The 17,035-nt window shown below is 41.3% G+C and overlaps 1 protein-coding gene across 3 annotated transcripts in view; it reads left to right on the top strand.

Annotated features, from left to right (window-relative positions):
• LOC145351525 (hepatitis A virus cellular receptor 1 homolog) overlaps positions 1–16,119 on the top strand; it is a 32,252-nt gene extending 16,133 nt beyond the window's left edge. For 2 of the 3 annotated variants that reach the window (XM_080201120.1, XM_080201119.1), the window contains 3 exons: positions 3,970–4,031; positions 10,196–10,304; positions 15,780–16,119. In XM_080201120.1, the coding sequence (XP_080057246.1) occupies positions 3,970–4,031; positions 10,196–10,304; positions 15,780–15,811 (203 nt within the window). In that variant the 3' untranslated portion in view covers positions 15,812–16,119. Of the gene's footprint in view, positions 1–1,896; positions 1,939–3,969; positions 4,032–10,195; positions 10,305–15,779 lie in introns of all 3 variants that reach the window. The other variant, XM_080201118.1, reaches the window with a different exon arrangement.
• The last annotated feature ends 916 nt before the right edge of the window (positions 16,120–17,035 follow it).

Here is a 17,035-nt window from a genome sequence, read left to right as displayed (position 1 = left end):
ACTTTATTTCCCTTGTCCTACTTTGCTTACTTATATTACTTTATTATAATAACCCTGAGGTTCACTTATTTTGTATTGTTTCTCAGTTAATCCCATCTTCCAAAAAGAAAAACATATCTTCCTCCCCTTCTTCACCTAACTCCCATACTTCCAAACTGCCACTTTCTTTCTTCATTGCATTCTCTGCTGTTACTATAGAATACAGCCTTACAAACTATAAAAAACAAAAATAGTAAATACTTACCCAATTATACTCAGCCAACCAGCTACTTTCAGTTGTCCTGCATCACTTTTCTCCCTTTAGAAACCTCTTTCAAATTTGATTATTGCTGAAAAAAGGGACGGGCTGTTGAAGAGTTTTGTCTTGAACTCACCAGGACAGAATCTGAAGAATAGCAAAGGAAAGGGAGCAATAAGCATAGTACGTAACAAAAGAGTGCAAATTGGTTGGCAAATAGACTTTGACTGATGGAGGCGTAGACATGGAGAATGCAGTAGGGAGCGGTTAACTGCCAAACCTTTGTTCAAATTCAAACCAAACAAACCAACATTAAATGTGATCCTGCATTGGTTGAACAATCCTAGTTGTGCTAAGAATTACACTGAAAGTCAATTTAAGATTATCCGTCATGCTTACAATGTGGCTTACTTCCCATGCCGGATGCTACATATGAGACCCTGTCCTTTACAAACAGAAGGAACATGTCCACACATTACACCCTTTTCAACTAAGCAAGAGGTTGGGGGTATAAACCTTTCCTGACTCATTTCTCATGGCAATACCTTGATCAATCAGAGTCGACCTGCTTGGATTAAATTTGAACAAAGGTTTGGCTGTTAACATACAAGGTCAACAGGAAAGATTCTGCAGTCTCCATGGCAATGTCTTTACCAATTAGAGTCCACTTGCCAACCAGTCAGCACACTCTGTTCTAATCAGCATAAATGGTTGTTCCCTTTACTATTGGCATTCCTGTGAATTTGTCCTGATGAGTGCATAACAAAAAGCTTCAACAGCATATCTCTTTTCTTTTAGGAGTAATCAAGATATGTACTACCAAACTTCTTCAAACTTGATTATTTTATGATTGCTATTTGATAAATATTAATGCAAAGTGAAGATGTTAACTATATTTGGTTCTTTAAGTATATTTAGCTCTTTCCTAATCTAATATGACCTGTTGAGTTTAGTTGCAGGAAATTGTTGTGGATGATACAATTCACTGCTCATTGACTGAGTAAAGGATGAATCTGGAGTCAGTCTTTTACCTAACATAAGATTAGTCAGAAAGCTTGGAGGGCACAGGACTCCCTTTTCCTTCTCCCACACAGGTGGAAACTGATTTTTATGTATTTAAATCATGCCCTACTCTTTCCACAAATAGTAACAGCTGCTCTCACTTACAAACTGGAACATGTAACAGCATTCCAACATTGACACTCAAGAAATTAACTCTATTTTTGACATGTCACGTAATAGTTTGCATATTCCAATCCATATGGAAAGTAAAATCATCCACTAAAACCATTATTTTGTTGCAACATGCTTGTTTAATCTTAGCATTTGTGCAAGGTACCACTTCACAGCTACAACCAGGTCCTTATTTATTACACCTACTACAGTCCTAAATAATTTTATATTTCATAATTCAGCCCATAAATTCTCTGCTGCTTACTTCCTACTTGTTAGATCCTCTCTTGAATTGAAGTGATATCACCATTAATTATTAAGGCAATTAGCCTGTCTCTGCTGTATCCTCTATCTTTCCTGTTGACCTTGTTTACATTGGTATATTTTAGACATAGATGAAGAGTATTGGTAAAACTGCAGGCCACCGTAGATGTAAGTTGTTGCTGAATCGATTGCCAGTAATATCCTTTTTTTATCTATCACAGCTCCTTCCACAGTCACGATTCCCCCAATCACTACTGAACATGGTAAGCATAACAAATGACATCAAAAAAATTTTTTGACTGTATTTATAGAAGCTCTACCATTGAGAAAGAAAACAAATATAGATATTTAATATTAAATTTTTAGTGAAGTTTGCTTTGATTCTTGAACTATTTTATAGATTTTAAAGGTCACATATTGTTATGACCGGATGAGAGGATTTGCAGTGTCTCTGGTTCCAATACTCCTCAGGTCAGTTTAAATGTTAATTCACTCAGCAAAATGATCAATTATTTCCTTTACAATGGTTAGGCTCAGAATAAAAGAGACTTTCACCAGGCTTCTTTCAATAAACTAGAATCATAGAATAAAACCATAGAATCCCTTCAGTGCAAAAGGAGGCCATTTGATCCATCTTCTTCTAAATCTTACTTAGGCCTATCTCTGTAACCCCATGTATTTACTCCCTTATCTACAGTTTGGGACACTAAGGAGCTATTTAGTATGGCCAATCCATCTAATCTACACATCCTTGGACTGTGGAATGAAACCCGAGCACCCGAAGGAAATCGATGCAGACATGGGGAGAATGTGAAAACTCCACCTAGACAGTCACCCAAATCCAGAATCAAATCCAGAATCAGGCACTGTGAAGCAGCAGTGCTAACCTCTGTGCCACCATGCTGCACCAAACTCAAATGAATGATTTATTACAAAACAAAACTTTTTAGAAACGAATTGCAATAACTGTTTAAAACACAATTTATTATCTGAAAGTGTAACTATCTATCCCTTCTAATTAAAAAAAACAAAGGATAAACAGATAGGGGGTCTCTGCAGAGATGGCAGTTGAGTTTATGTAAAAATATGGATAAAGTTTACAGGGTTTTGATGCTGTTGATCTGGAGTTACCTTACGTGAAGACAAATCACTATTCCTATTAAAGGCCTGGAGGTTTTTAACCAATGGTGCAAATCATGGAGTAAAATACAGCCAGATCAATCCTTCTTGTCTCAGTTTCTTGGGTTTCCAAAGACAGATTAGTTCCACTGAGATGAAGATCCCTGGCTGGATACTGACAATTGTATAGCTGCAAGAAAGACAAAGAACACGCAAGCAGATCAGCATTTCCGATTTCCAGTTCAGTTCCAAGTGAATTTTTTTTGAAGTTCAAAATTGAAAGCTCATCTCTGTTATGTGATTGCCAGTAAATCAATAGCCTATGCCTTTAAACCCAGTTTTTTCTCCATCCATGAAAATAATTGTAGACTAAACAAGCAAATAGTCCTCACTCTCAAGAGCTATACTAGTCAAGTGATTTCTTGGAAAAGGCAGGCTTCCTTTCAGTCCAAATGACCCCTGTTTTAAAAAAAAAATCAAAGTGTCTAAATAATTTACTGGTTTTCCATATTTCAAAAGAAAATATATCCAAAAGGTATGATTCTAACAATTTTCTAATTAACAGCATAGATCTTCATCGATGTCTAAAATATACCAATGTATACAAGGTCAACAGGAAAGATAGAGGATATAGCAGAGATTTTATATTTCAAAAGGCAGAGGGATGAAGGTTCAAATGATTTCATGCAGTTGGTAATTGACAGTGCTTGTTCTTGTGAAGCACAGCCATGGAAAGCTGTCTCACTGGACTTGCCAATGAGCTAACACAGTGATAATGTCACTTGTGGTGGTGTGCTTTCATCTTTCCATCTGCAGTGAAAAAGAAGCGCACATTTTCTAATTAGTCTTAGTTAAAGGGTGAATTCACTCTGGCTCTGTGGATTGGGTAAGAATAACTGCATCAATTGAAACATTCCATCAAATCCAAACATTGTCCAACATCAAAGACAGGCCCTTTCAGCCTGTCTATCTTTTAATCAGGTCATGGCTAATTCTCTATCTCATTCCCATTTTCTGGTCCCATTCCCATATCCCATTTAGATAACAGCTTGATAAGCTTCCTGCTTTTTCAGGTTCAGAGATCCTTCAGCGCTATGTGAATGAGAAGATGTCAAGTCCTTGAGATTCCTGGATAAAGCTCTTTTAAACATGAATATATTTTTGTTGTTTTTCAGGTAACGAGGTTCCGACCTACACTAACTCACCAACTGAGCAAAATTCAACTCCACATTCAACTGTGAGCAATTCCTTTCTCTCAATATACTTCCACTTTGTATTTATCTGTTGCTGGTAGGTCTCCTCTTCTGTTACTGATGGGCTGTCAGAGAACAGTATTGGATAGGTCTGACAGATAATCCCTGGGAAATGTCCCCAGATTTGTTATCTCTTATTCTCTCTATGGGTGCCATTCTGGCACAAATCACAATTTGTTAAATTCTGGATGGGAAACTCCCAAATTGTAATGTCCTGGGGTGATTGGGCTGAATTGGCTCCCCTTCTTTATTTTGTTGTTGCAACAAAAATTACTTCAAAGGGATCCCTTCCTTTGGAGATAAAAAGAAGCTTTCTAGAGTTAAAGAAATAGTGAGTTTATTTGCTACAAATAGCAAGAAAAAATAAAGAACACATGGATACGTGTTCACACAGATTAAAAGTAAAAAACAAGTCCAAAAATAGGTGTAACAAAACAATATGAATCAGTCTTTGTCTTATCTATGAAGAGCAGATGGAGAAACTTTATGGCCATTTGAGACTCACGATTCCAGCAGTGATGACTTCAGCAGTTGATTAGTTGGTTTAGCGATTCCAGGGTTCTGCAATTTCACTGAGGGGAGTTGTCCAGCTTCCTTTTCGATTGTGGTTTCTCTGACTTGGATTGCTTTCAGCAGTCAGCGAGAGAGCAAGTCTTTTATTTTACTTGCCAGAGCAATGGTGACTACTGCTGTCTTTCTTTGCTTCTGTGTCACACACTCTGATGCACCCACCACTGGTCCATGTTGTCCAAGTTTACAGCTAATGTTTTAATCCCTGTCTCCTGTATGCTCTTGAAAGGTGAAAATCCACAAACCAGGATATAACTTACAGGCTATGATCCCTGCTGAGATGATAATCAGCTTCCACTATCTCCACAGGAGATGTCAGTTCACTTCTACTTGGCTCATTCCTTTGAAATGTCTCATGAGAAAGGACGTGACGTTCCATTGGCATTCTCTTAGTATCACCTACATTGGAACCTCTCAGACAATCAATTAATTTTACATTCTCAGAATTTCCTTTCTCAGCACAGAATGAGGCCATTTGGCCTGCAATGGTTGTGTGGGCTCTTTAAAAAAGATACATTTAGTTCCAAATGCCTGTTCTTTCCCCATAACTCTGCAATGTCTTTCCCTTTCAAGTATTCATCTAATTCCCTTTTGAAAGCTTCTATTGATGTACATACCAGGCAGTGCATTCCAAATCTCCCACACAACCATTGCAGGCCAAATGGCCTCATTCTGTGCTGAGAAAGGAAATTCTGAGAATGTAAAATTAATTGATTGTCTGAGAGGTTCCAATGTAGGTGATACTAAGAGAATGCCAATGGAACGTCACGTCCTTTCTCATGACACATTTCAAAGGAATGAGCCAAGTAGAAGTGAACTGACATCTCCTGTGGAGATAGTGGAAGCTGATTATCATCTCAGCAGGGATCATAGCCTGTAAGTTATATCCTGGTTTGTGGATTTTTACCTTTCAAGAGCATACAGGAGACAGGGATTAAAACATTAGCTGTAAACTTGGACAACATGGACCAGTGGTGGGTGCATCAGAGTGTGTGACACAGAAGCAAAGAAAGACAGCAGCAGTCACCATTGCTCTGGCAAGTAAAATAAAAGACTTGCTCTCTCGCTGACTGCTGAAAGCAATCCAAATCAGAGAAACCACAATCGAAAAGGAAGCTGGACAACTCCCCTCAGTGGTGTGATTTTTTTTCATGTTTCTGCTGCTCATGACAATCTGTGCTGCATGATGCTTGACAATTTTAACTGTTAACACAAAATGCGCAGCATCGTGAAACAATCATTTTAGACCGGAGTTTATTCTCTGCATATTTTCATCATGTGGGTTGCCAATGAATTATTTAATTATAGAATTTCTACATTAAAGAAGGAGGCCTTTTGGCCCATTGAGCCTGCAGCGATGACAATCCCACCCAGGCCCTTTCTCACCTGCAATTATTCTGTGATCTTGCAATGACATTGCCAATGGTAATTTCACCCTTAAATATTGGAATGTGATTATTTCCTAAATTAATATTGCAAACATTGGAAATAACACAGTTATTTAATGGCTGTAGCTAAACCTCTGTTTGAAGAGAAAATAAGATCAGATGTCCTGCCCATTTCATTCAAGGCTGTCTCCAGTCTTTGCAGCTGAACTGATCTGAAACAATTTGATGCATTATTTGTCTTGGACATTGCAAAGCTTTTGACAGGATGTGGCACCATGTCCTTTCCAAAATGTTACCGTCAAGTGATTTCCTCCTGAAAACCACATGTGTGGCTATTTCCACTCCAACTATTCTATTTGTGCTGTGTTTGGTGGGTGATGGCTCACCCCTGATTTTTATTATTTTATCTCATGGCTGCCTTTGTACCATTTTTCAGATGCAAAGACGGTTGAAGGCAGAAATGGTTGTAGTAGAGGAAAGGACACCATCTTTCCCCCCACAGAATGGTCAGCAATAAGCTAATTTGACTTTGGGGAGGATTTGGCAAAATACTTTGTCAGATGTTTGAGCTAGACTTGGTGACCAGGGCAGGAGCAAAATATCATTAGATATCTGAAATTAGGGTAGAAAATGCTGCAAATACCTGTGACATGCAGCCTCGGGTCGATGACTCTCCTCGGAACTGAGGGAATATAGACATATGATAGAGTTTGAGAAAGTGAAATGGGGAGGAAGAGTGTAAAGGACTATTGTATCCATTAGACATGAAAGAAACATATACTTCACGTTTTACTCATTCTTGTTGTTGTTAAAATGGTCTTTGCTAGACCATAATATGACTGCTACAGGCCACCGACCACAAGATTGATTGCAGCTTCTGGGAGGTTCCAGCAGCAGTTGCAAAAACAAAATATTTCCTCTCTCATCCTGTGGAATTTCACACCTCCTTATCGACCTCTTGTAATCAACAAAAGCAAAGGAAATGTAGATGAACTGGCCCTCCAATCTGAACTAGCAGAGCGAGAGATTGAAAATTGTTACACTTGAAGAGATGAAACTAACCACCTTGTCTCTACCTGAAGGTGGACAATGGATTCTGCCCTGTATGAGCTCATTAATGTGCCATGTCACATGACTGATGCCTCATGGCTTTTTCGAGATTATTAACATTAAATATTCGGTCTCACAAGAGGTGAAATCGTACCAGAAAATGGCCACGTTTGTTCTGGTGAGAAAAATGGCATGTTTAAATGGTGCTTGATTCAGACCGAACAATGACCTCCCCCATCCCACCACGGAGGTCTCAGACACTTCCTTACCCCCTCACTCCCCTCTTGATAGGTGCCCTCCCTCCTGATTGGAGCCGACACCCCCACCCTCTGATTAGAGCCGCCATTTCCTCCCATCCTCCTCAGTTGGAGCCAGCATTTCCCCTCGAACCCCTCCAGCAGTCAGTGCTGGCATCCCCCCCCTACCCCTGAACATCGGACCTCTTTCCCCCAACCTCCCACCCACACAGTCAATGCCAGTACCCAGGCCCCCTTCCCAAAACCAGCACATCCCCAGCCCCCTCGGCTGCTCCTCCCCACCACCACAAGTAAATGAATCCCCCTTCCTCATTGAGGCACCCATTGGGGTCCGCTCCTGACAATGCCCTTCAGCACATGTTGGTACTGCTAGGTTGCCATTCCCAGGTTGACATGGTGCCAACCTGACAGTGCCAACCTGTGCCAAGGTACAGTGCTAGGGGGCATTGTCAAGGAATTTTTGGCTATGTTCTTCTCCCCCAGAGGCTATATACTTACCTTTATGTCCTCTGGGAGGATCGCCACAACTGGTTCACGTCTTGGTGTACCTGTTGTAAACCATGCTGATGTTATTTACATATGTTCAATCGGGTTCACGCCCATTATAGATTTGAACCTGTTAACGTCACTGGCGAGGTGTGGCGAAAATTGGAAGTCCTGATCTTGCTGGTGAGATCTGCGCCTTCTGGGGTTTCGTTGAATCTTGAACCTTGCTGCCATTTCATCAGACAGCAAGCATGGGCTTGATATTATCCCCAAGGAATCTGCTGCTTAACATCCAACCTGTGAACACTAAGAAGCAGGACTCCAGGCTGACCAACAGCTTGTTCCTTGAAGTCTGTCCCTGCTGGAAGATTTCTTACAATTGTCTGCAGAACTGACCCAGTCTCTGTGTACTAACTTGTTGCAGTATCAGCACCAACCATAAAGAACACTCTATGCCTCCTGTCTTTATCCAGCTAAACCCAGATTCCTGTGTGAAAGAATGGGTTATCGGATTCTGCCTCTGGTTCTGATAATCATGTTCATTTATGGGCTTTTTTATTGTTCCTGTCTATAGTTGTAAAACTTTTTTTTCCATCTTCTCTTACTGTGTGTGTGCATGGGCATGCGCAGTGGAATAGGATATTGCAAATAATCATGTCCTGGGTTTGCATGTGTGAATAAACTAACCTCCTGAGTTAGTCATAATGTGAGTTTGCTGTGAGTTACTTAAAATTAGATCACATAAACTAGGGGTTTTTGAAACATGCCGCAGCCTACTTGAAATAATTGCAAATATTTTCTGCTTATGGACAGATGTCCATAACAGAAAGGTCTGTGATAGTTGGAGGGGGGCAGGAAAGAAAGACTGAATAACAAGGCACTCATGTGACAATTAATCAAATTTAGCAATCCATGGATCTGATAGTGCAAGAATCTCTGTTTTCCCAGTTATAGCAAGTGGAGGTGGAAAACAGAAGGCTTGTGCCTGGATGAAAAAGTTGTGTAGAATATTCAACATGTCAGATGTTTAGAGAACCAGAGGATCCCCTTTTCTAGGGAGGGTAGAAGCCTGTGGACAGCAAGAGGAGAAAAGGGTTTGGGAATTCAGTGGCAGATTGAAATCACCAAAGTTGAAAGGATAATTCAGTAACAGGAAGTGCCAATGGGGAAATTGAAGAGTAACATCATGACTGAACTGAGAAGTAAATGGCTTAGAGTTGGATTTTCTTTCATTACATTGTGCAATGTGGTGGAAAGACATGGCAACATCAAGTGATGAAGCTGCTGCTACATTGCTTTCTCACTTCTATTTTCCTCCTCCCTACTCCATCTAGAGAGAAGATGGCCTGGTGGTATTATTGCTGGACTATTAATCCAGAAACCCAGCTCATGTTCTGGGGACCTAGGTTTGAATCCTGTCATGGCAGATGGTGGAACTTGAATTCAATTGAAAATAAATGTCTGGAATTTAATAATTTACTGATGACCATGAAATCATTGTCAATTGTCGGAAAACCCACCTGCTTCACCAATGTTCTTTAGGGAGGGAAATCTGCTGTCCTTACCTGGTCTGGCCAACATGTGATGCCAGACCCACATGTCTTTGTGATTGACTCTCAACTGCCCTTCAAGGGTAACTAGAGACGGACAATAAATGCTGGCCAGCCAGCGATGCTGATGTCCCACAAATGAATAAAAAAATTTGTTGTCCTGACCTGTGATTTGCAGCTAGGTAAATGAAGGCAGGTGGAGGGGCCTTATCAACATTCTCATTTCCTTTCCTTTGCTGATCCTAATTACATGGGAAGAATGAAGCTGGTTAATGGAGCTGTTGTGGAAAGCCCCAATTTATCTTTTGGGTAGAGGGATTGCAATGGCGAACACCTTTCCCTCTCCTCATGTCTCACCTTTTAAAATTTTGACCCAGTTTAAGGAGCTCAATTTCCTCCTTAAGATCATCTCCATTCTCCACACCACCTATATGAATGGCAAGCTTACTTTTGCTACTTGTGATGCCCCTGGGGAGCCCCCATTTTATACTTAATTCCTGACCCAGGAAACGGAGACAGACTTAAGTTAACCTTTTGGCGGTGGATTTATTGATAATCTAGGCTAAAGGGCTTGGTAAGACGTAAAATTGTGATCAGGGAGACCTTAGAAGCCAAGAAGTGAAACAGGAATGTCAGAATTTGATGAATTTCAGATAATCATGCCATGAGCAGTACTTGTTATTGACTCCATTATATCCCATTTGTATGGATGATAGGAATGCTTGGTGATAAGTTGACCCCAAGTAAATTCAATGGTCAATTAAAATTTGTGAACGGATATACTTGATACTGGTTTTGATATTGCAAAGAAGGTTCCTGTTCTTTGCTTCTATTTCCCCTATTTTAGATACCAGAAAAGCTTGCTGATAGCCTGATGACTCCAATACTGTTGGCTTTTCGTGTTTCAGTTTTAATCTGCTTCATTGCAATCACCGTGCTTCTGTGCCGATGGAAATGTGAGTGTCATCATTTAATAATCTGCTTTAATCTTCAAACAACTTTTTTATGTACGATGGTTTGACTCTGAAATCAAGATGCTTTACTGCATCAGGTAACTGCAGGTAAGATGTGACATGTCAACCGTTACTGGCACAGCCTGCTTTGGAAACAAGAAGAGAAAATGTTGGAAAAACTCAGCAGGTCTGACAGCATCTGTGGGGAGAGAATAGGACCAACGCTTTGAGTCTGATTGACCTCTCATCGGAGCCAAAGACAAAGAAAATAGGGCATGATTTATACAATGGCAGTGGGGGGAATCGTAATTACTTATTTATTCTTTTCATCTTATCCATCCATTTTCATTACTTCATATTCTTTTTTTTGATTTTACAACTTTTGAATCTTGTCTTTCCAACACCACCCCTCCTCCCCAGCCAACTGCCGTGTACCTCAGTTTTTCCCCTGACAATCTCTGCCTTTATTCTGCCATTTACACATTCTGATCTCTTGATAGACAGTCAGCCTTTATCACCACATTCTCTTTGTCCAATTACGTTCCAATTTCCAATTAGTAAATTACAAAATGGTTATGGTGCAGAAGGAAGCTGTTTGAGCCATTGCGCCTGTACCAGTTTGCCAAATGAACGTCATTGGCTCAATGCCGTTCCTGTCTTTTCCCTGTACCCCTTTGCACTTCTTCTATTCGAGTCATCATCTAACATCGTCTTGAATGCTTCAATTGAACCTGCATCCACCACACTTCCAGGCAGTGCATTCCAGACTCAAACCACCCGTGTGGAAATTATACATTATACAGACTCTTAAACAGAGACCTATCATTTGGGTAAGCAGTTTCCTCAATCTACTGTATTTTTACTCTTAATGTAGGGAATGTCATCTTGGAAATAAAATAGGATTATTTGAAATAAAAACGGATAATGCTGGAGAAACTCAGCAGGTCTGGCAGCATTTGTGTAGAGAGAAACAGAGTTGACGTTTTGACTCCATGGCCATTGTGCTGCTTGAGCACTGCAGCGAGCTGGCAGACATCAGCGGAGGCCAATTCGTGGGCTTCCCGCTGGGTGCCATGGCCTCCACAAGTCTCCCAGATTTTCCAACACGATCAACTCCTCGCTGGAAATCAGTGCGGAGCTGATTACAATACGGAAATCAGCATTTCCATTCCATTAGCGGGCCGGGGACTGAAGTCTCCTAGCGTTTCCACCTCCACCCCTGCCAGGAGTTCTTTACTCCTGCTCCCCACTAACGGGGAACAGATGCCCCAATCTCGCTTGAGGGAAGAGAAACCATTGAGGCCCCCCAGGAGTTGGGGGTTAGGGGGATGCCCCTTGAGTGGTGCCAAATGGCATCCTGGCACTGACCAAGGGCTAACAAGCAATGTCCAAGGGGCATCTTGGCATTGCCGCTGGGCATTGGGCAGTGTCAAGGGAGTTGGCCAGAGGGGGCAGGGTCTATTGGGGGGATGATTGGTGGGATGGAGGGGGCGGGGTGTCCCCCTGCTACTATGCATTAGTACGAGTGGGAGGAGTTGATGGGGCTGGGCATTCAGGTTAAGGATATGGGGTAGGTGGGTTAGAGGTAACATTCTTTGGTCCCTAATGGCAGCATTAACAGCCCCTTTGTCTCGTGTCCATGACATCTTTGCCAGCTAGCAGAATTGTACAACTGCATAACACCCAGCATTCAAAATGCATCTAAAACACATTCAAACTTAATTCAGAAAGTTAAATTGTCTAAGACGAGTACGAAAAGGATCAACACTCCAACAATATAGAGGACAAAACTGAATAACAGAAAAGTGGGGAATCAGGGTAATATATTAGCATGGATAGGGGATTGGTTATTTTAAGGCTCTGTCGATTGGCACTTTTATTTGTTAAGCTGTTAAATTTCATGTACAGCAAACTCTGAACTTGATTAAAACCAAATTGAAGCAAGTTTTCACTTACAAATATCTCTGAATCTGGCTGGACCATACTTTGATATTTAATTCCCACATTTTACAAGTTAAGATTATATCTAGAGTTGGCTTTCAGTATTGCAATAAATCCTGTTTTACTCGTGCTACTTGATGAACCATAGTTTAGTAGTTCAGATATCTGTCCAGCTCATTTTTAATTAAGGTGATCTAAGTGCAAAGTCTTTGGTTGTAATTCATTTCAGTCTGAGGCTGTTAATGACTGGAACAAGGTACAACTAAAGCTGAAGCTATACAACTTTATTACCGTGGATAATTTCGTTGAAGAGTTAATGCTCTATCAACTGGCAGTTTTATTTGTTAAAGTGTTAACGCTCCATCGCTAATTTTGTATTTTATTGTTTTTAGTGTTTTAATAAATTGTATTGTGCAATTTATGCTGATGCGGTGTCAGCGTCTTGGACAAGCCATTGTTGTAAATGATGTGGCGATGCCAGCGTTGAGCTGGGGTATGTGATAGTGTACGAATGAAGCAGTGGCATGATGGGAAAAATGGTCAAGTAATTGGTATAAAATAAAGGAGAGCTGACCAAGCTATTCCAAATTGCCAGACCCCTGTAAAACTGACTCTGAATAACCTAAGACATGACGAACATCAGAGAAGGTCAAGGCAACGCTGACTCCACATAACTTAGAGCTGGATGAGTGAGGCGAGATAAGGTCAGAAATGATGAAGTCATCAGCCTTCTTCTGTTCTACCAAAAGGATAAGATAATGATATTATTGATGAATCAAAGAGATCTCGGAGGTCACCGGATCCTAACACAATTGATGATGTATTACTGCTTGTATTACTAATTGAACATGTACACTGATAAGAAAAAGGTATAACTATGGAACTGATTCTTGTAGCTGGTGCGGTCTTGGTATAGAATCAGCGGTTTGTAGGTACTGCTGTCTGTCTCCATGGCTCTGCCATATACTGCATGCAGTTTTGTGATAATAAAAGCTAGTTGTTTTTGCAAAGCAAACTTTGTTTAAGTTTTACTATCACAGCTTGGAAAACAAGAAATTCTCCACTACAACAGGTAAGCACAGTAAGAAGTCTCACAGCACCAGATTAAAGTGCAACAGGTTTATTTGGATATCATGAGCTTTTGGAGCACTTCTCCTTCATCAGGTGAGTGGAGAGGTATGTTCCACAAACATGGCATATATAGACAAAGACTCCATTGCAAGATAATGGTTGGAATGCGAATCTTTACAGGTAATCAAGTCTTTACAGGTATGGACAGTGCAAGTGGAGAGAGGTTTACTCACAGGTTAAAGAGCCGTGAATTGTCTCAAGTTTGTAGGATTTTAGGTTTTTTCAGTGATTCTTCGCCATGAGTCCAAAGGAATCATATCTTCACCTTCAACAACAAGTTCTTCATCCAGACACACGGAACAGCCATGGGGACCAAATTTATACCTCATTTGCTAACATCTTCATGCACAAGTTCGAACAAGACCTTCACTGCACAGGACCTTAAACCTATGCTATGCAGTAGATACATCGATGACATTTTCTTCCTTTGGATTCACGTGAAGAATCACTAAAACAAATACATGATGACATCAACAAGTTCCATCCCAACATCAGATTCACCATGGACTACTCTCCAGAATCAGTTGCATTTTTTGGAGACACGAATCTCCAGCAAGGAAGGTCACCTCAACACTTCACTGTACCACAAGTCCACGGATAACCTCATGATGCTCCACTTCTCCAGCTTCCACCCTAAACACATGAAAGAAGCCATCCCTTATGGACAAGCTTTCCGTATACACAGGACCTGCTGATAATGAGGGGGAACTCAACAGACACCTATAGATGCTGAAAGATGGCCTCGTAAGAGCAGGATATGGTGTGCCACTCATTGATCGACAGTTGCGCCGCACCACAGCGAAAAGCTGCACCAATCTCCTCAGAAGACAAGCACAGGACATGACCGACAGAGTACCCTTAGTTGTCCAGTACTTCCCCAGAGCGGAGAAGCTACAACATCATCTTCAGGGCTTTCAACATGTCATCGATGAAGATGAACATCTCGTCAAGTCCATCCCCATGCCCCGCTTGCCTTAAAGCAACCGCGCAACCGTGAACAGACCATTGTTCACAGCAAACTATCCAGCCTTCAGGAGAACAGCGACCACAGTACCCACAACCCTGCCACAGCAACGTCTGCAAGATGTGCTAGCTCGTCAACATGGATACCACCTTCACACATGAGAACACCATCCACCAGGTACACGGTTCATACTCGTGTGACTCGCCCAATGTTGTCTACCTCAAACATTGCAGGAAAGGATGTGCCGAGACATGGTACATTGGCGAGATCATGCAGACGCTACGACAACAGATGAATGGACACCGCTTGACAATCACCAGGCAGGAGTGTTCTTTTACTGTCAGGGAGCAGTTCAGCAGTCAAGGGCATTCAGCCTCTGACCTTTGGGTAAGTGCTCTCCAAGGCAGCCTTCAAGACACAAAACAACACAGAATCGCCAAGCAGAAACTGGTAGCCAAGTTCCACACACATGAGGATGACTTCAGCCGGGATCTTGGGTTCATGTCACACTATGTGTAACCCCCATCATTTGGCATTGGGCTTGCAAAATCCTACTAACCTGATGTCCTGGCTTGAGACAATTCACACCTCTTTAACCTGTGATTAAACCTCTCTCCACTCGCATTGTCTATATCTGTAAAGACTTGATTACCTGTAAAGACTTGCATTCCAATCAGTATCTTGCAATGGAGTTTTTGTCTATATATGCTGTGTTTGTGAAACCTACCTCTCCACTCAGCTGATGAAGGAGCAGTGCTCCAAAAGCTTGTGATACCAAATAATCCTGCTGAACATTAACCTGGTGTTGTGAGCCGTCTTATTGTTGATAATAAGGAAATGGCTCTCATTTCACTCATTTGGCTAAATGAAGGTTAAATAAAATTCAAGTACAGGAAGGATGTACAGACATGGAATCAGTAGAGCAAAAATTTACAAGATTAGTCTATGGGATGGGAGGGTTGCCTTATGATAAGGTGAGTGAACTGGAGTTAGAATAATGAGAGATTGGATAAGTACAAGATTCTGAAGGGGCTTGATAGGGTAGACATGGAGAAATTGTTCCCATTGATTGGAGAATCTAAAACATGTTGTTGGGGGGGCTGTCGATTGTGGAGTGGGGCAGAATACGGTGGGCAGATCCTCAGGATAAAGAATGATTGTTTAGGACTGGGGTGAGGTACGATTTCCTCACTCGAGGGGTTGTGAATCTTTGGAATCCTGTACTCCAGAGAGTTGTGATTGCTCTATATTTAAGGCTGAGTTGGATTTTTGAGAATCCATATGGTCCACTTCTACTCGTATGTAGTGTGTTTCTTGCTCTTCTGTATGTTCAATTCACACAAAAATAAATGTATTTCCAAATCCTGTTTTACTAAGCTCTATCATATTGTGAAGTTCAACCAGTGATTGCGTTGTTTAAAATTCATGTTTCTGGTTTTCAGGTAACTATCCAGCAAAGGAAATATTGTCATGAGAGAAACACTTACTTTGTTCTAAAAGGATTGGGACTTTTGCCGGTGGAAGGCTATGCACACTAATCCTGCAAAAACCAAACTATGTGATGTTGTTTCCTCAGTCTTCTGTGATTTTTCTGCAATCCAGACCCATCCTTGATCTGTTTGAACCAGAGCATCATCAAGCCCAGGAAAATATGCTATAATATTCCACAACCCGCAACAGCAGCAGCATAAAGTGCCATTGAAAAACACTGATCTGTGCATTTATAATGGACATGGGAAAGGTCTCTTGAAGCTTTTAATGGAAGGTGTTTAACTTTACAGCTCCCAGCGGGTTGCGGGTGCTCCTTCATTGATTGTATTCAAGACTGTGACAGATCTTTCATTTCTTAGTAAATCAATGGATGTGGGCAGTGGAATTTGGGCAGAAGATCAGCCATGGTCATACTGAATGGTGGAGTAAGCTCGAGGAGCTGAATGGTAAATGCTGCTCCTATTTCATATGCTCTAACGCTCTTAAGTTCTCATAGAATCCCTACAATGCAGAAGGAGGCCATTCGGCCTATCGAGTCTGCACTGACTGTCTGACAGATCATCCTACCCATCCCCTATCCCTGTAACCTCATCTGTTTACCCTGCTAATCCCCCTAATCCTACACATGTTAGGATACTAACGGGCAATTTGACATACTGGACAATCAACATAATCCACACATCTTTGGACTGTGGGAGGAAACAGGAGAACCCGGAAGAAACGCACACAGACCTGGGGAGAACGTGCAAACTCCACACAGACAGTGACCCAAGTCTGGAATTGAACCTGAGTCTCTGTGGCGCTGTGATGCAGCAGTGCTAACCACTGTGCCACCATGCAGCTGTCTCACTGTCTGTCTCTCTTTTTGCCTCGGCTCCTTCTTCTTTTCTAATTAGAAGGCACTCTTCACAAGGGCCACAAATGGAGCATTTGCTTACTTACCTACTGTCCCCCCAACCCGCTGTTGTATTCTTTAGTAAAAATTAATTTTTAAACGGTTGCAGCTTAATTTCCAGGCATCAATCACATTACTGCCATTTAGTATGAGATTTGCAATGTAATAAATGGATCTGTACAAAATACAGTGGGGCCAGAACTGTAGAGCATTGGATAATGTAAGTTTCAGCTCAGTAACACAAATTCAGCATAACTGACCCCTTAAACATGCAGAGTGGAAATAAAGATGCATACTTTTTACTAGAGTGTT

Source organism: Carcharhinus amblyrhynchos, chromosome 13, assembly GCF_965287045.1.
Source record: "Carcharhinus amblyrhynchos chromosome 13, sCarAmb.v2.hapA, whole genome shotgun sequence".
Classification (NCBI taxonomy): domain Eukaryota; kingdom Metazoa; phylum Chordata; class Chondrichthyes; order Carcharhiniformes; family Carcharhinidae; genus Carcharhinus; species Carcharhinus amblyrhynchos.
Note: the sequence above shows the minus strand (reverse complement) of the source record. Positions and strands in the feature narration are given on the sequence as shown.